Here is an 18,327-nt window from a genome sequence, read left to right on the forward strand (position 1 = left end):
CAGTTCTGGATTCAAAGTTGCTCATTATTGCCGTATAATGTCCTCCATGCTGTTGTTGTTTCTGTGTGTGTGAGAGATGGGGAAGCGGGATCTTCTTCCTGTGTGCTGTGTAGGGAAGACATCATATCAACTAGTCCTTTTCCTCCCTGAAGCGAAGTTCAGGAAATACTGAAAAATATAGATAAAGCCTGCTGAAGGGCAATACTGCTAAAGAATGTCATATATGAGTCATACAGTTGCCACAAATACTGCTATTCCTCCTAAACACACATGACTTATTCTGAAAAGTCACCTGAGATGCCAGTAAAATTGAGTGAGAATTGAACTTAGGCACCGGACTAGGTAGAAATTGTATGACAAGTTATTTTGGGCAAATCCATAAAATCATTTTTTTTTTTAAACCATATTCCCCACTCCCCATTTGATGTTAAAAAAAGAACTTTCCACCTGTGACAAAGTAACACTAAGACTTTTTGATTTCCCTTTTTGAAGATAAAGCTAAAGTCTTCTTAGAGTGACTGAATTTTAAGAACAATGATTGACATAAGCTTTTGTGTCGTATTCAACTATGTAAATGGTGAAAATAGAATTATCTTTATGATGTCTAGTGTGAGGGGAAAACCCCTGTTTTGGGCTGTTGGGCTCCTATTTTTTTTTAACAAATGGCATTTCAATTTTATAGACAAATCCTTAATATGACATGTTTATTTCTTTAGAGCAAGTGCTGAGTGGTTGCATGTCCATCTTGCCATCCAAGGTCTGTCAAAGCTGCAAATTGCTCTTCTTATATACTGAAGCCAAGCAACTTATTAAAGGGAATGTGTTGCCAGAAAAACATGTTTTTTTTTTAAAAATTAAACATTTAGTGTGTGGGTGATTAAACATTGTTCAAATTTTTTTTATTTTTTTGCACGAGTCCAGGAAATATTATAAATTATTTCTAATTTATAATACTACCCATTTTTGGTCACTAGATGGAGCTGTTCCCAAAATTGCAGCATTGCAACATTGGGTTAAAAGCCCTCGCTCTAGTGAGCTCTCAGCATCCCCCCCTCCTTTATCCTGGCTAGTGCCGGGATAAACGAGGGGTTTGAACGATGTAACCTCCTACACTGTGTGTCGCCATTTTTTGAGCTAACCCACAGTGTAGTAGGTTTACATACAGTAGTAAACACACACAAACACGAACATACATTGAAATCTCTTACCTGCTCCTGCCGCCGCGGCTCCCTCCGGCCCGTCCGCTCCGTTTGCTGCCGCTGCTGCAAGTGCACAAATCCGGAAGCCGCGACCGGAAGTAGTAATATTACTGTCCGGCCGCGACTTCCGGTCCACAGGAAAATGGCGCCGGACGGCGCCAATTTCGAATAGGACTGTGTGGGAGCGGCGCATGCGCAGTTCCCACACAGACGCCGTACACTGCAGTCAATGGGACGGGAGCCGTTCGCAGTCCCTATGGGACTGTGGCTGCCGTATTCCATGTCTGTATGTGTCGTTAATCGACACACACAGAAATGGAACAAAAAATGGCAGCCCCCATAGGGAAGAAAAAGTGTAAAAATAAGAAAAAGTAAAACACAAACACACAAATGAATATAAACGTTTTTAATAAAGCACTAACATCTTTAACATATAAAAAAATAATTTGTGATGACACTGTTCCTTTAAGCCTTATGGGCAAGAACAAGCCAAATAAATACATTCTTTACATAAAAGCAACTTGCAGGAATTTTATTTGTGCTGATTAGTACAAAATAATAGGATTTGTCAATAGTCAAAACAGTTGTACTTATTGTTAGTGATACATCCAGAACAATTAATCTGTTATTTTGTCTGAAACCTAATTTGTTAATATGTCTCAAGGCATTGAGAAGCACAGCTATAGAAAAATATACATGTGGAGTTTTTACTGCATACTAAATTCATTTTAACTTAAATATAATTGGATTCAGTAATAAGTTTTATTTCTGCAATTGCTAGGAAGTTTAATTCAATGAACTACTTGATGTTAAGACCTCCCCGGTGCGCAGTTCAAATTCTTACTACATTAATTTTATTTTTCCAACTCTGATTAAAAACTAATTTTGAAATTAGAATGTAATTTCCTTTAAAATTTTGTTTAAGAGCCTAGGTAAATGGACACAATTTTGAATTTACAATGTTAACCTTTTCAAAGCTCCTGACCTGAGCTTTTCATTTAACAGTCACTTATGCAGGATTTTAACCACTGAATCATATAATTAATTTCTCATTCAGATTTAAGTACTTGACTTTAAATTTATATTCCTCATTGATCCTGTAATACTGGCGAGTGTCTGGAATTTAATGTACTTTTCCAATATAAAGCATTTACCTGGTGGCGAACACCAACTGTGTAGAGGGTAGGATTTCTGCAGCAACAAAAGAGTATATTATCCTATACAGACAACATAGGTTAGTCATATATGGTGCAATATTTCTAATATGCTAGAAAATGTCCTTATGGTTATACAATCGGGGTGAAGGGTTTTACTTATCATGTATGACAAACCTAAACCTATTAGGGCCCATTCACAAATGTCTGGCCTTCACATTTGTATGCCCTCCAGCTAGTAAGAGAAAGCCAGAAGGAAACATGGCAACACTGATTCCTCAGTTCCCTAGTCCATTTTGACACCTGATATCTACCTCCATAAGATAGAAAAGAGTTGCATGCCCCATTTCTTTTTCCAGCAGTGGACTTAAGATAGGTGTACAAAATGCACAACTTAATCATTATAGCGCTGGCGGCCGCTGACTGCCGAAGTTCCACTCTTGCCGGCGGACGCGGCCACCGACTGGACAGTGCTTAACAGCACCTGCCTCCTCCGGGACGTCAGCGAACTATGAACTGTGTCAGGCAGAGAGCACGATTTGCTCGTAGGGTGCGCGCGTTCTCTGGCTGTCTCTTAAAAGGCCAGTGTGCGCACCAGTAAAGTGTCCCCAGCCTATCCCTGCAACTCCCTGGACTATTTAAGGAAGTCTGCCCTGTATCCCAGTGCTTGAGCATTGTTGTACTAAGCTAGTGTTTGCCTGGGAAGTTTCCGTATTCTGTGTCAGTTACCAAGCGGTATCCTGTGTCCGTTACCAGTCGGTATCCTGTATCCATCACCAGTCGGTGTCCTGTATCCTGTATCCGTTACCAGACGGAATCTTGCATCCTGTGTCCTGTGTCCGTGACCAGTCAGTACCCTATATACTGTGGCCGCTTCCAGTAATCCGGCCCCAGCCTGCTTTCAGTAATCCGGCACCAGTCTGCTTTCAGTAATCCGGCACCAGCCTGCTTTCAGTAATCCGGCACCAGCCTGCTTTCAGTAATCCGACACAAGCTTGCTCCCAGTGATCTGGCACAAGCTTGCTTCCATTAATATGGCACAAACTTGCTTCCAGTAATCTCGCACAAGCCTGCTTCCAGTAATCCGGCACCAGTTTGCTTCCAGTAATCTAGCACCAGCTTGTATCAGTTACCTGCAATCTGACTGTATCCAGCTGCCACCAAGGATGTTTAACAGCTGCCTGACCAGCAACTACTATGTTACACAAAGTAGCCCAGTGGATCCACAACCCCATTGGTAACGTCCAATCATAAGTTGTGTCGGACTTTGGCAAAAAAAATATCTGACCGGAGACAAATTATATATTTGACCACTAATTTTCTACTTATTTCGATCAACATATCAAGAAGGTTTAATTAAAATACTTCTAAGTACATTGTTATATTTATTTGTGTTTTATTTTAATATTGTCCAATTTTGAGGTATAGAAGACAGATATATCATAATTTATTGTAAGAAAGAAAATTGTATTTTAACCATCATAGGCAATAGCCACATTTGCACCTGCTCCACAGCAGCACCTATTTATTCAATAGTGCAAGCAAATCTAATAAACTTTGTATTACAGGTTCTGAGGGTAGGGGAATATCATAGCAGCTAGTTCTCACCCCTTCTAGAACTGATTTGTCTGACAGCTTCTCCTCCCAACTCCTGCCTACACATGCACGCTCGGCACAGCGTTCATGTGCATTCAATGGGGAGAAGGGAAGAATCTGCTGCCAGACACCTCTGGCAGCAGTTTCATCTCCTATGGGAATAAATGTTGGATTTCAACATGCCTTCTGCCCTTGGGGGAATGTCGGTACACCCCAATACATATCAGATGGTCGCACAGTCCCGCCAAAATCTGATGTGTATGGGCACCTTTATATATGGAGCCTGCAAATGGGGAAAACTGCTGAAAGATACATCATGCAGGTGATATTGTGGTCAGACATAAAAATTACGCACGCAACAGCTTATTCTTAAAACAATGTATCTGGAATGATAGGAACGCTTTAAGTTACCTTATGTATTGGCTATTTATAAGAATTTAGCTTAGTCCTTTTAGTTTGTGACCTCACTGATTAGAAACTTTTTTGTTTTATTTGCTTTTACCTGTATTCACACTTTAGTTGACTGTGGAAAATAAGTGCACCTTTTATGTATTATATAGTTTCCGTTAATATTGATTTTCTAAAGCTATTTTGGTTAAATATCTATTTATATAATCACATTGTGAGAAGAGCGCTCTCTGTAACTACGTGAGAGATTATAGAACTCTCTAATGTACTTGTTGCCTGTGTTCCAGTCTTCATTTGCCTAATTAAACATCAGTTACAGTAACATTTGAAAGAGGAGTGAAGGGAAAATAATATGCGGTGTAGCATTAGCTAAATGTGCCAGATGCTGAAGGTGCTCTGCGTTTGGCATTGTGCCCTTTACTCAACACCTGGGGCAAGTGTCACTTTGCTGTAAAATACATTCAGCGGTGTATCATTTCTTACTAATTGTATAATACCAAGCTTCATTAAATCTAGTAAAAGTTAATATAATTACCACATACCTGAATCCATTAAAGGCTAAATAAAACCTTTTGAATTTAACAATATTTTGGTAGGTACATGATGCATGTAAAACATTTTTTAGGATTAATGAAAAAAAATGAAACAATTCTGCCATTATTTTTTGCATTTTAAATTTACGCCATTCACCATGCGGCATAAATAACATGTTGCCTTTATTCTTTTGGGTGATATGATTACAGCGATACCAATTATGTATAGAGTTTTTCGTTAATGTTTTATTTCTTTTGCACAATAAAAAGACTTTTAAACGAAAATAATTTGTTTTTGCATCATCGAATTCCAAGAGCCATAACCTTTTTATTTTTCTGTCTATGCAACTATATGAGGGCTTGTGTTTTGCAGGACGAGATATAGTTTTCATATGTACCATTTTGGGGTACATGGGACTTTTTTTTATTAACTTTTAGAATAGGGATGGAAAAAAAAGCAATTCCATCGTTGTTTTTTTGCATTGTTTTTGGTGTTCACCTTGCGTTTTAAATACTGTGTTAACTTGATTGTTTAGGTCGTTACGCTCGTAACAATACCATTTATGTATATTTTTTATTTATTTTTTTACACCTTGACACAATGGAAAAAATGTTTTTTTCATTTTTTTACTGTGCAGTTTTTAAATGAAATTTATTTTACATAAACCATTTAAATGCAGCGGTCCCTATTGACCACTATTGATCGCATCAACTGTTATTGCAGCGATTGGAGCAGGAGCACTCTCCACCCGGCACAGGACACTCATACCGGTTTATTCTGATGTGCCATAAAAAAGGCTAATGCATCAGAATAAGGCTCCTTAGTGACCGCCGTGAAAAGGCGCATTGGCGTTCATAAAGAGGTTAAACAAATCAAAATATCTTTTTTTTATTTTATATAAGTTGTGTTTAATGCTTGGGACATAAGCTATGATCGGCCAGTGCTAAAAACAAAGCACTGGTAACCAATAACTTGTCATGTTGTTGCGTGTACATAACAATATGACCAAAACTAATTAAATCTAAAAATTTTAGTAGAAGGAAGTTTTGCCAATCACCAATTTATTCATAATATATTCACACTTTGTGTACATATATTGTCAAGGACTAGAGGAAGCCAGGCTAGAGTTTAATAAATAGCTTATCCTGTTTGTTATATATATATCTACATTCAGAATTGGACTGGCCCACCAGAGGACAATAATGGGCTCCAGAGGTCTAGTGGAAGACTTCTTTGTGAGTCTAATACCTTTTTCCAGGGTCTATTTTTTATTAATTCATTCATATTTGGCCTCAATGATGTGTCCTGAAGCACATATGCAATGATAAGACAAAGTTTACAATGTAATTAAAAGTAGACATGTTAAGTATAGATAGAGTTTGGGTCTCAGAATGATTTCCTCTGGTGGACCCAAGGAACCCCAGTTCCACACTGGCTACATTTTGCAACAAATATTATGAAATTGCGATCATATTCATGTCATCGCCGTGTGATTACATATGGTCCATAGTGATGTCACTGTGAGGGCCAGTAATTGGCAGCTACAGCATGTGATGTAATATAACTGCTGCAAGAACTGCTGAAATATAGCGTTATATGGTATCTATTAAATTGAGCAGAGGACCTCTTCTATGATGTCCATATGCCCTAATAGAGTATCTAGACAGGGGATGTCTTCACGACAAATCCCCTTTAAATCTTCTTACCAAGGGCATAGCATGAAGACAGAATAAAATAAAGCAAGATCAGCCCGCAAATGGTAGAAAGTGCTTTATTTTCGTAAAGAACGCGCTTTTATTGACTTTTTTTGTAACAAATGCCTGAAAAGTTATATGAAATCCCATACTTTTCAGCTGTCCATCTCTACAGAATGGTGTAGTTAGTAAAATAGGCACAGTGCTCTTTCCCACATACTCTTGTTTCTTCCTATTTTATGCTTTCAAGATAAGATCACAATTTATCCAGACATCATTCTAAAGTTCCCTCATGAAGTATCCACAGATACTCTAGTTGTCTTCTACCCTCACTGTGTAAAAATGTGCAGTTGTTCAGCTGATACAATAAATGCCGCAATTACTGGGCGAAAATTATGTGAGAGCGTTACATAAAAATCACGTTACCGAGGCTGAGAATGCAGTCCCGTAGACACAGTCCTGTTACAAGATATGAGAATGAATAGTTAACAAATACATATCAAGTATCAGCTTTAAACTGGATATGGAGTGTTTATTAGATGTGAATAATATTATGTCTATTGCAGATTTTAGGGTATTCGATTAAATGAAATCCAGACATAGTTGTGTCCTGTAATACTCACACAGATTAACAGCTCATATGTGACATTTAAACTCCCCTGATGTCATATACAGTTTAATGTAAATAGCTGTGGTGAGATTTACTATATAGAATATTTAGTGTTTAGTGTTCGTTCACATCTGCGTCACGGTTCCGTTCTGACATTGCGTCTGAGCTTCCCGTCAGAAGGGAAAGCTGACTGAAAAAAACGTAAACCGTAAACCATAGTTTCCCTTTGTTTACATCACCTTTGATTTTAATGGTTTTCGTTTGTCTCCGTTGTGCTAGGGATCACGTAGTTTTGACTGAAATGAATAGCGCAGTCAACTACGGTATTTATGCCGTCAAAACGACGGAACCCCTGCACAACTGAGACAAACAGAAACCATTTGTAGCGGATCCGTCACCATTGAAATCAATGGTGATGCAAACGGAAACCTATGGTTTCCGTTTGTTTCAGTCAGGGTTCCGTTCTGACGGGAAGCTCTGACGGAACACCAGAACGGAGCCCTGATGCAGATGTGAGCGAAGCCTAAATAAGAGAAATGTCTTTAATGACACATACGACTCTGCCTGCAGTGACTCTATATATTTTTCTATTTACATGATTAACCCTCATTTAACACCTTTTTTTCTACAGATTATTTTTTTGAACAATTATTTTATTACACGCAGTAATAATTATTTATAAACTAGCCATTTAACACATAGTAATGTGTTTCCCAAAGTCATATGGGGCATGCTGGGTTTTAAACATGAAAAAGAGAAACAAGAAGCAGAAACAGAACGGGGTGTTTTAAGAGGGTTTTGGCAATTTTAATACAGAATACAGAACGTTTTTCCATTCTGGCATATCAAGGGTTCCGGAGCAGGGGACCCCCATTGTGACACCCATATGCCCTAATACGGAATATTGACAAAGGTTGTTTTCATTAGACAACCAGTTCTTAAATTTATCTAAGAAAAAAGCAAAAAGGGATATAGTATGGGTAAACATAAAATAACCCAAATTTTAGTTGCAGTTTACATTGACAAATAGAATAGATAGATAGTGAAACATTGGTCTTTTCCTCTTCCATGAAATGTGAGGGACTGTACTGTGCCACTTAATAAAAATCCCCCCTTGCCGAAAAGTGCAGTTTATTAATACGTCGCTGGTCACACTGGTAGCTCACCCTCTAGGCCCTGTTCACACAGAGTTTTTTTGCAGGCAGAAAAATCTGCCTCAAAATTCCATCTGGAATTTTAAGGCAGATTTTGACCTGCCTGCCACCGTTTGGCGTGTTCGCTGTGGATTTCAGCCGCGGCTATTGAGCGCCGTGGGCAAAAAACACCACAAAAAACGCTTTCTCTACCTTCCATTAATGTTAATGAGAGGTCAGAGACCGAAACGCCAGAAGAAAGGGCATTTTGCTTCTTTTTCCCCCGTGAGCGTTTCTTTTCCGCTCGTGGAAAAAAAAAAGCCTCCGCTTCCTATTGAAATCAATGGGTGGCGATATGGGCGTTTTTTGCAGCTGTTTCCGCGGCAAAAACCGCGTCAAACTATACTGTGTGAACAGGGCCCTAGGGTATTTTATGTTAGAAAAAATTAGGAGATTTCTTAAACAGCCATTCTATCATTTAGTTTGCCATTTAGCAGTGGGGGTGATCTAAAATACTGCAGGACTTCTGAGGGAAATTCATGTTCATTCATGAATGATCATTCTGATGTTCGCTGATGGATCTCTGGAAAAAAACTAACCTTTATGTGCTTTTTGATAGCCTAAAATAACAGTAGCTTTTTTCCCCATTAGGGGAAAGTTCTCACTTTTTGACTTAAGATACAATTCTAAAATTATTTATCATTCTGTAACTGTAACATGGGGAACTATGTTAAGATCTATTGCCAGTCGACCGACAACTCTAAAGGAAAAATGACAACTGCAGAGGAAATGTAGTATTACACAGTTTACAATCAAACATTAGGACAACTATGTAATACACATGGTTTCTGCGAGTTCTCTGCCCCGACTAATAAAAGATGGGTCCCAAATCTGGAATGATGTGATGTAATAGGTATAATAGGGTGTATTGGCTGTGTCCATTTAGGACATCCACTTTAAGCAGAGAGATATAAACATATACATACTGTATATAAATGTAATATAGTATATTTACCTAATTGTAATAATGTGTTGTGTGAACAGATGGACCAATACTAAGGTTGTATCCTTAATCTTTGAGTGACAGCACATGGCACTGGCAGTAGACTATTGTAGGATGTCATATCTAGCAATGTTCTTTACTTCTGTATTGTCCAAGGAATCGCAAATGCCTCAATCATTTTGTTGTTGTACCCTTCGTCATTACTGAACAAAGTCCAAAGCTCTTTTAGAATGTTTATTTGGTTTTAGTGGTGCAATTTTTATTTTATTTTTATAAAACTGGGACACAATTCTTCTCTATGGGTGGATTCTAGTTTAATGCAGCACTATGTACCTTACCATACTTACAGAATAACATCTATCTGTCTATTAGCTCTTCGTAGCCGATCTGGAAGATCAATCATCAATGGAAATTGGGCAATTGACAGACCTGGGAAATTTGAAGGTGGAGGAACAATGTTCACATACAAGAGACCGAATGAAATATCAAGCACTGCAGGTGAATCATTTCTAGCGGAGGGACCAACAAATGAAATACTGGATGTTTATGTAAGTACAACATAGATTTCACAGATGGATATTAATTGATGATTTTCTCTCTCACAAAGGCCATGCTTACAGTCAACATGGATGGCTTATAGGATTTAAAGGGTTTTCTGAATATATGGAGGACAAGGATGATGTCTTTGATATTTATTACCTGTAAGGATTCTTAAAGCCAGAGTAAGCTCACCCTAAGACTGGCTGATATGTCTTTGGCATTGACAGACTTGAATAAATGAAAGGGCATCTGTGACCAAAATGTTCTTTTTCTGTGTATTTGGACCCATTATCTTAGTATGATGTAATGATCCTCTTAAATGTCATTATATCTTAAATGGCTGCTCATGAATATTCATAAGCATCTCTGCCCCTGTCCAGCCCTGGTGTTATGGCTTCCACTTTTATGGAAGCCATGACAATTATAAGAGATCTGTTATTATCCATTTTTAACAATTTCTAAAAGATCTTGACAGATCTCATTGACTTATGTTTTTTGACAGGTTTACATTTTTTACAGAATAATGCATCATTGTAGGTGATAATGGCCGATAAAAAGAAACAGATACCTGATGAAGAACTGACACAAGTGTAAACAAAGCATTAGAATACGTCATTTAGCAGCTTTCTTTACTATTTACAGCTAACTGGCATGTCATGTGGCCTTACATCCATTGTTGAGCCACAGTGAAAGTGATTGATCAAGTAAAATCTACTTAAAAATGACTAAATTGGACACTAAACAAGGAAAATACTCTCGGGAGATAATATTGTAATATATGGATGTAGCCATCTTTAACTTGACTCTGATAAGTTGCTGCAGCGTGATATCACACAACAAAAGCCATTGAAAAGTCATTGAAAAAGTAAAGATAAAGGATCTAGCTATTGTTTATTTAATGCGTTAAAAGTCAAGGTGAAGACGGCTACATCTGTACGTACTATTGCTTTAAACTGTGTAATGGTTACAGATGGAGACTATAAAAATTAAAACAATATTTATTTATTGATTGTCTGCACTTCTACAACTCCAGTAGTTGCAACATTCTTTACATACATTTCAGAACGTTCATTAAAACTGCCATATCCCTATATGTGTCAGTTGCTGTTGTTTTTTTTATTCAATGAAACTTTGCTAGAAAACTGAGATCATTTTTTTTAACAAATCTTCCCATTATATGCACTTTGTAGATACAGTATAAATCTCCTACTCTCAGTTAAGCAAATTTAATACTCCTGACATAAAGCAAAAATACACAGATAGGTCAAGTGGGTTTCTTTGAAATAGTTCCGATAGTGTTTGAATTCCTGGGGTAGGCAAATAAGATTGTGAGTCCCAGTGGGGACATTAGTCCGTGTGTTCTGCACGGTAGAATTTTATTGTACTCTATAAATAATGGAAAATATATATTTGGGGTAGCTTTCTGGGGCATCAATAGTTTGGTCATAGCAACTATTGGAATAATCATAAACACAATTTGAATTAATACAATATTTAGGGCTTGTCTACACGTAATGTTAATGCTGCATATTTTCAGTTCGGAATTGCAGAAGGAAAATACGCAGCGGAATACAGTAGCGGCATATTGGGTGATATTTAACATTCCATCCACACGCTGCATAAAATTTCCATCCCGAAATTCACCTGCGGTGCATTTTTTTTCGCTCTACAGCATGTCAATTAGTACTGCGGAAAGTGAACTGAATTGCTGCGTTTTTCAGAGAAGATGTCACCATCTCACAGACTTGCAAAAAACACTGCAAAATCTGCACCATTTTCTGCAGTAAAAAAACGCAGAAATTGGTACAGTTTTTCCACAGCGGAATGTCTGCTAGTTTTAGCGGAAATGCTTCAGAAATTTTCTGCAGCAATTCCATTACGTGTGGACAAGACCATAGAGGAAACTGTATTTCTATAAATGTGTTGCATGTTTTTGGGCTCAAGCAAGCCGTTAGACATTTTTATTCTATTTAAGTGATACACAGAAACCTGTAATTTTCTTGTAAATTAGTCGAGCCATAGAGGCGTTCGTTCAGTATAAAGAATCCATTTTCTGCATTAATATGCATTTTTTACGCTTTCTGACATTTTTTCTGCATTTTTTCTGCATTACATAAATACCTATAAAAAAATATGAGGACAATAAAAGTAGAGTAGTAGATAAGGTCTTCACTCAAATACCGTATATGTTACTTTCCCTTCTTCTATTATTAAACAGCAGTATTCATATGGTTCCTCCTGATCCACTGTGACAGAGTTTGACATGCTGCTTTGTCACCTCGTGTGAAGTGGGTGCTATGCACACTTTTACTTTCCCTGGGTGTCAGGCTTTGTAGATACAATAGCTCTTGTATATGGGGGGGAGGACTTGAACTTTGCAGGTATCCGAAACCCTACAGCTGTCATTTGAAGTGGTGGGTAAGGATATATTTGATAAGTTGAATTATAGTTTACGTTTTTTTTAGCAGGACTCTGTAATAATAAAAAATTTTGTTAAATGTAATCAGTTAAGAACGTTATTCTAAATCTAGTAATAAAAAAGTGCAAGAAATAATACATAGAAAGCTTTGACAAAATATAGTGTATGTCTTCCAAGAAAAGTGAAACAATTAATCAACAAATGCTTTAGCATTTAGCACCCCTATTGCTTTCCCAGTCAGATTTTAGTTCTGGAATGAAAACCATTTTACCTTTTAATTTTCCAAAAAGATCCATCAATGCTACTTGACACCGTTGTGTAAAGTAACTAAGGAACTCATGCTGAATGGTGTCACAGGTCTTCCAGAAATATTTAAGAGTTGACAAAGCGGCCTACATTATTAATATATTGAACTTGGCAGCATTGATCCGTTCTCTAAAACAAATATATGAGCCACCATAAACACTATCACACTTCAAGAAACGTTCGGTTTTGGCTTTTTACAAAACATTGCTGTTCTTCATTTGTCAGGAATTATAGTCTAGTAGATCTTGCTGCGTTAACATGATAAATCTTTTATTCTTCATAAAGTAGAAACATTTGTGTTTAGCTGGAAGGTGAATTCTACACAAATCTGTATTATGGCCTATTTATACACAATTGTAAATCTCTATAACTATCCCAAGCGTACAGTTGCTTATAAATATTTCTTTGTGTGGACAAGGGCACAAGTTTAATATAGTATATTCAGTCAGTACATTGTTTTTTTTTTCTCTAATGTTTACTTTCCTATAATTAAAGTGTAACTGACTGATTCAAGATAAATAGTATTATCTTATACTGTATGTGATATATATAATATTATTATTATTAATAATAATAATAAAAAGATAGATAGACATAGATGTATATATACACATGGTCGATCCACAGGATCAGGAGAAAGGGAATTATCTGACCCCCCCCCCCCATTCGGCAGGAAAAGATGATTGGCAGAGGTCACATTGAACAAAAGACTAACATGTGAACTGATTAGTCGGCCGCACATGTGTTCAGCTCTCTCTGTTGAAGTATTACCGAAACAAGCATGTGCTATGAGTTTTGTTTTCCTAAATGTCTTATCTTTGGTTTTGGGGCTTGTCATGATTTATATTACAGTATTGATGCACCTTATTAGAGGTCACCCTTTTCGTCCTATGCTGACATCTCTTCAAAGCATAGTTGTCTTTTCCAGTGAATTAAGACTTCACATTATAATACCATAATAAGATTAAATCTTTGGATTTGTCCTTCAAGTAGATGAGAAGACTTGATTTAGTCAAGGGTTGCTTTGTTTGTACTACTTGCCATCCATGTAATTTTTGAAAGTTTTCATCAAATTTAAAGGGCATCTGTATTTTACTGCCATCAGTCAGGACTTCACATCCATAAAAAAAAAACACAGAAAATACCCTAGTTTGTTCACTTTTATATTTTCCTTCATTACAACAGGCTTTTATAAAAATACAAACATTAATGGATGATACCTGCATGGTTACATTCTGTCACAATTATACATGCCTATACATCTCCACCGCTTAATCCCTTCCATTCAATGGTCAATGTAGACTGTGGCATAGAAGGGGCAGTTCAATGGGGGAATGCCCCTTTGTGCCAAAGGGATTCCCTGTGACTCAATCTCTGACCATTCAAGGTATTGGCTAAGAGTCATGGTTGGACTTGCCCACCTGGGTCACAGGGATCCCCCGATGGGCCCTGGCTCTGACACAATAATGGGTCCCAATGATCCAGCAAAGGACATCTCCATTTTGAGGTGACTTTTGAGCCAATCACTTGCTACTAGGTTAGAGATTCTTATGGGATGATTAAGTGATAATGTATTACAACGTATTAATGATATGTTCTGTGTGCACAATGGTGACAACAAAGATTAAATTAAAAGTCAATATGTACATGTTCTGTATAGATGGAGGATGGTCCTCAGGATCATCTCCTCTGATGCGGCCAAAGATCCCTAGTCTGACACTGCAGAGGACCCTAGGGCTGTTTTTTTTTAGTATAGTTTTAAGTGTAGTTTAATCATTTTAGTATAGCTATTTGCTGATGTAAAAAAAATATATATATTGATATAGAAACGTGAAAAAATAATAAAATTATAAAACACTGTTTTTTTTTAAATAAATACAATTTATTAAATATTAATTGGAATATACAAATAATATAGACATATTTGGTAGTCCTATAATGACCTGCACATTATTATACAATGACCTGTACAATACATTTGTAACACCATTTAAGATGATTAGTAAACAGCATAAAATAAATGTGAAATAGTTTTTTGTGTACATTTCCTCTATATTATAAATTCTTAAAAATGAAACACTACAATGTGTGTAGTTTAAAATGGTGTCCTAACAAAGTACAACTTATCCCGCAAAAAGCAAGGCTTCATAGAGCCATGTCGGAGTAAAAATAAAAAAGGTATGATGATCAGAATATGGGATTTTTTTTTTTTTTAAACTGGCCAGGTCCTAGAGGGGTTTAGCTCAATTGACAATTACCTAGTATGACACAATCAGCATCTAAGTGTATTAAACATACAGTGCCTATTTTTTATATTTTCAGATGATTCACCAGCAACCTAACCCTGGAATCCATTATGAATATGTAATTCCAACTGCAAATACGATCAGTCCTCAACTGCCAGCTCACCGGAGACCAGGTATATTTGATTTCACCTGCTTCAATGCAAACCACAATTATAAACCTCTATAGAATATGCTTATATTACAAATACTCTTTTTTTATACTTGAAATTGAATGGCTACCGTAGTTCTACTGTACATTTAATATGTACAAATTAAATGCTATTGTTTTAACATTGATCTGTTATGGGGGCATTGGTAGATATTGGGCTGTAGTTGACTTTACAACATACCCTGTTCACCATGACCCACAGTGCTGTATTTTAATCAACTTTTTAACCTGTTTCAATGAATTGAACTAGATTAGCATAGACTTTAATGGAATGAATAAATGTAACTGTTCAACAAGTCACTATAGCTGAACAAATCTTTCTTTCAGAAAGCTATGCAAACGCCATATCCTATTTTAATCCAATAATGCTTTATATTTAGAAGTTGAATGGGAAAAAGTGGGTTTGAACCTTTTGTATCTAAAGAGGATTTGAACACATACTGTACCAATATGAACTTTGACATATTATTGATGAAGATAAGAATTGATTCAATGTCCACATAATTATCCTATAAATAACAAGAGTTTAACTTGAGGAAAACTTAGTTCTCTCAGCAATATTGGTATGAAAATAAACTTCCTTACCGTCAGCTTGCATTGATACATTAACAAAATTAGGGTATACGATCGCACAATGTTGCAAAACAGTGTTGATTGAAAACTTTTCTCTATCCAACCTGTAATATTCTCATGTTGGGCATTATCATGGATAATGTATGTTTTTTTTCTAGGGGAACCTTTAAATGGCCAGTTAGACATACCAGATACTTCAAGCTCTAATGAAAATCGAGACTCATTTAGTGATACTGATTCACATACTGGACAGCCAACAGGATCCTTACCCTCCAGACACCCTGGAAGAGTTCCTCCTTATCAGCCTGATAATCAGGTGCCTCCTCTACAGCCACCTAGACGAAACCGGGACTATAACTGGAAGCAAGTGGGCTCAACCGACTGCTCAGTCTCTTGTGGGAAAGGTGAGGTGGGTGAAGGGAAGTCGCCATAAAAAGTGTGTATGCAAAACCATACTATTTTTCTGTATGATATTACTACAGGTAAGAAAAGGTCACAAAATGACAGTTAAAATGGTGTTTGATTCTATTTTAAAGAAACCACACTGCACATTTTCTTTCACATTATGTATTATAGATAAATTAAATCTTACATTTATACAAGATAATGATGGGGTCTTATGTGTGAATTCCTTATAAAGTTACATTATGCATTCATAGTTACATAGTTAGTACGGTTGAAAAAAGACACGTCCATCAAGTACAACCAAGGGATGGGAAAAGGGAAGGGAAACATTTCTACACATAGAAGCTAATATTTTTATTGTTCTAGGAAATTAAGCCTTTTTTTAAAGCCATCTACTGTCCCTGCTGTGACCAGCTCCTGCGGTAGGCTATTCCATAGATTCACAGTTCTCACAGTAAAGAAAGCTTGTGAACCTTTTTTTTTTCCAGACGGAGGGAGTGCCCCCTTGTTTTTTTAGGGGGTTTTACATGGAACAGGATTTCACCATATTTTTTGTATGTGGCATTAAATATATTTATAAGTTAATCATGTCCCCCCCTTAGTCGTCTTTTTTCAAGGCTAAATAGGTTTAGTTCTTTTAATCTTACCTCATAACTTAGGTTCTCCCTGCCCCTTATTAGTTTCATTGCTCTTCTTTGTATTTTTTCCAACTCCAGGGCATCCTTTCTATGAACTGGAGCCCAGAACTGAACTGCATATTCTAGATGAGGCCTCACTAATGCTTTGTAAAGTGGTAATCTGACATCCCTGTCCCGCGAGTCCATGCCTCTTTTAATACACGACAACATCTTGCTGGAATTTGAAGCAGCTGATTGACATTGCATTCTGTTATTTAGTTTATGATTTACAAGTACACCCAGATCCTTCTCAATAAGAGAATCCCCCAGTATAGCTCCCCCTAGGACATATGATGCATGCAGGTTGTTGGTACCCAGATGCATAACTTTACATTTATCGACATTAAACTTCACTTGCCAACTGGACGCCCAAACACTTAGTTTGTTTAAATCCGCTTGCAAATCATGAACATCTTCCATAGACTGAACATTACTACATAGCTTGGTGTCACCTGCAAAAATAGAAATAGTGCTATTAATCCCATGCTCTATATCATTAATAAATAAGTTGAATAATAGTGGTCCCAGCACGGAACCTGGGGTACACCACTTATAACCGGGGACCATTCAGAGCAGGAATCATTGACCACAACTCTCTGGATACGGTCCTTGAGCCAATTCTCAATCCAATTACAAACTATAATATCTAAACTTATAGTTCTTAATTTACCCATTAGACATGTATGAGGAACAGTGTCAAATACCTTTGCAAAGTCCAAAAACACTATATCCACAGCAGCCCCTCTGTCTAGGCTTCTGCTTACCTCTTCATAAAAACAAATCAGGTTGGTTTGACAACTTCTGTTCTTAGTAAAATCGTGCTGGCTGTCACTTATAATATTATTTTTTGTCACATAATTCTGTTTATAGTCCCTCAATAGCCCCTCAAACATTTTCTCCACAATAGATGTTAAGTTTACTGGTCTATAATTACCCGGGGAAGACCTAGAGCCCTTTTTGAAAATAGGCACCACATTTGCCCTGCGCCAGTCCCTTGGCACAATACTAGTCACTAGAGAATCTCTGTATATTATGAAATGGGGGACAGAAATAACTGAACTAAGCTCCTTAAGAACTCTAGGGTGTAACCCATCTGGTCCCGGGGCCTTGTGTACATTTATTTTATTTTATTTAGCTTGGACCATATCTACATTCAGCCAATTCAGTATATCAACTGATATATTAACAGTACTGGCACCGGCTATATTAGCTGCTCTTTCTTCTGTTGTATATACAGAGCTAAAGAACCCATTTAATAACTCTGCCTTCTCTTGATCCCCTGTGACCAACTCCCCGTTTACCACTATCTAGGGGTCCTACATGTTCAGACCTTGGTTTCTTCGCATTTACATACTTGAATAATTTTTGGGGATTTGTTTTACTATCCTTGGCCACCTGCCTTTCATTTTGTATTTTTGCTAATTTTATTAAATTTTTACAGATTTTATTACGCTCTTTATAATTTAAAAGAGCTTCAGATATACCTTCAGATTTGTATTTTTCAAGTGCCCTTTTTTTGTCATGTATTGCCCTTTTTACAGAAGGTGTAAGCCATGTGGGGTTTAATTTTAGTCGTTTAAACTTGTTACCTATAGGAATACATTTTGCACTATAATTACCCA

At 37.0% G+C, this 18,327-nt stretch overlaps 1 protein-coding gene across 3 annotated transcripts in view; it reads left to right on the forward strand.

The window, feature by feature from the left end:
* Positions 1-18,327, forward strand: part of THSD4 (thrombospondin type 1 domain containing 4) — a 684,213-nt gene that overhangs the window by 620,873 nt on the left and 45,013 nt on the right. For all 3 annotated transcript variants that reach the window (XM_075857920.1, XM_075857921.1, XM_075857922.1), the window contains 3 exons: positions 9,704-9,879; positions 14,919-15,015; positions 15,782-16,027. In XM_075857920.1, the coding sequence (XP_075714035.1) occupies positions 9,704-9,879; positions 14,919-15,015; positions 15,782-16,027 (519 nt within the window). The remainder of the gene's footprint in view (positions 1-9,703; positions 9,880-14,918; positions 15,016-15,781; positions 16,028-18,327) is intronic.

The sequence above is a fragment of the Rhinoderma darwinii genome, chromosome 3 (genome assembly GCF_050947455.1).
Source record: "Rhinoderma darwinii isolate aRhiDar2 chromosome 3, aRhiDar2.hap1, whole genome shotgun sequence".
Classification (NCBI taxonomy): domain Eukaryota; kingdom Metazoa; phylum Chordata; class Amphibia; order Anura; family Rhinodermatidae; genus Rhinoderma; species Rhinoderma darwinii.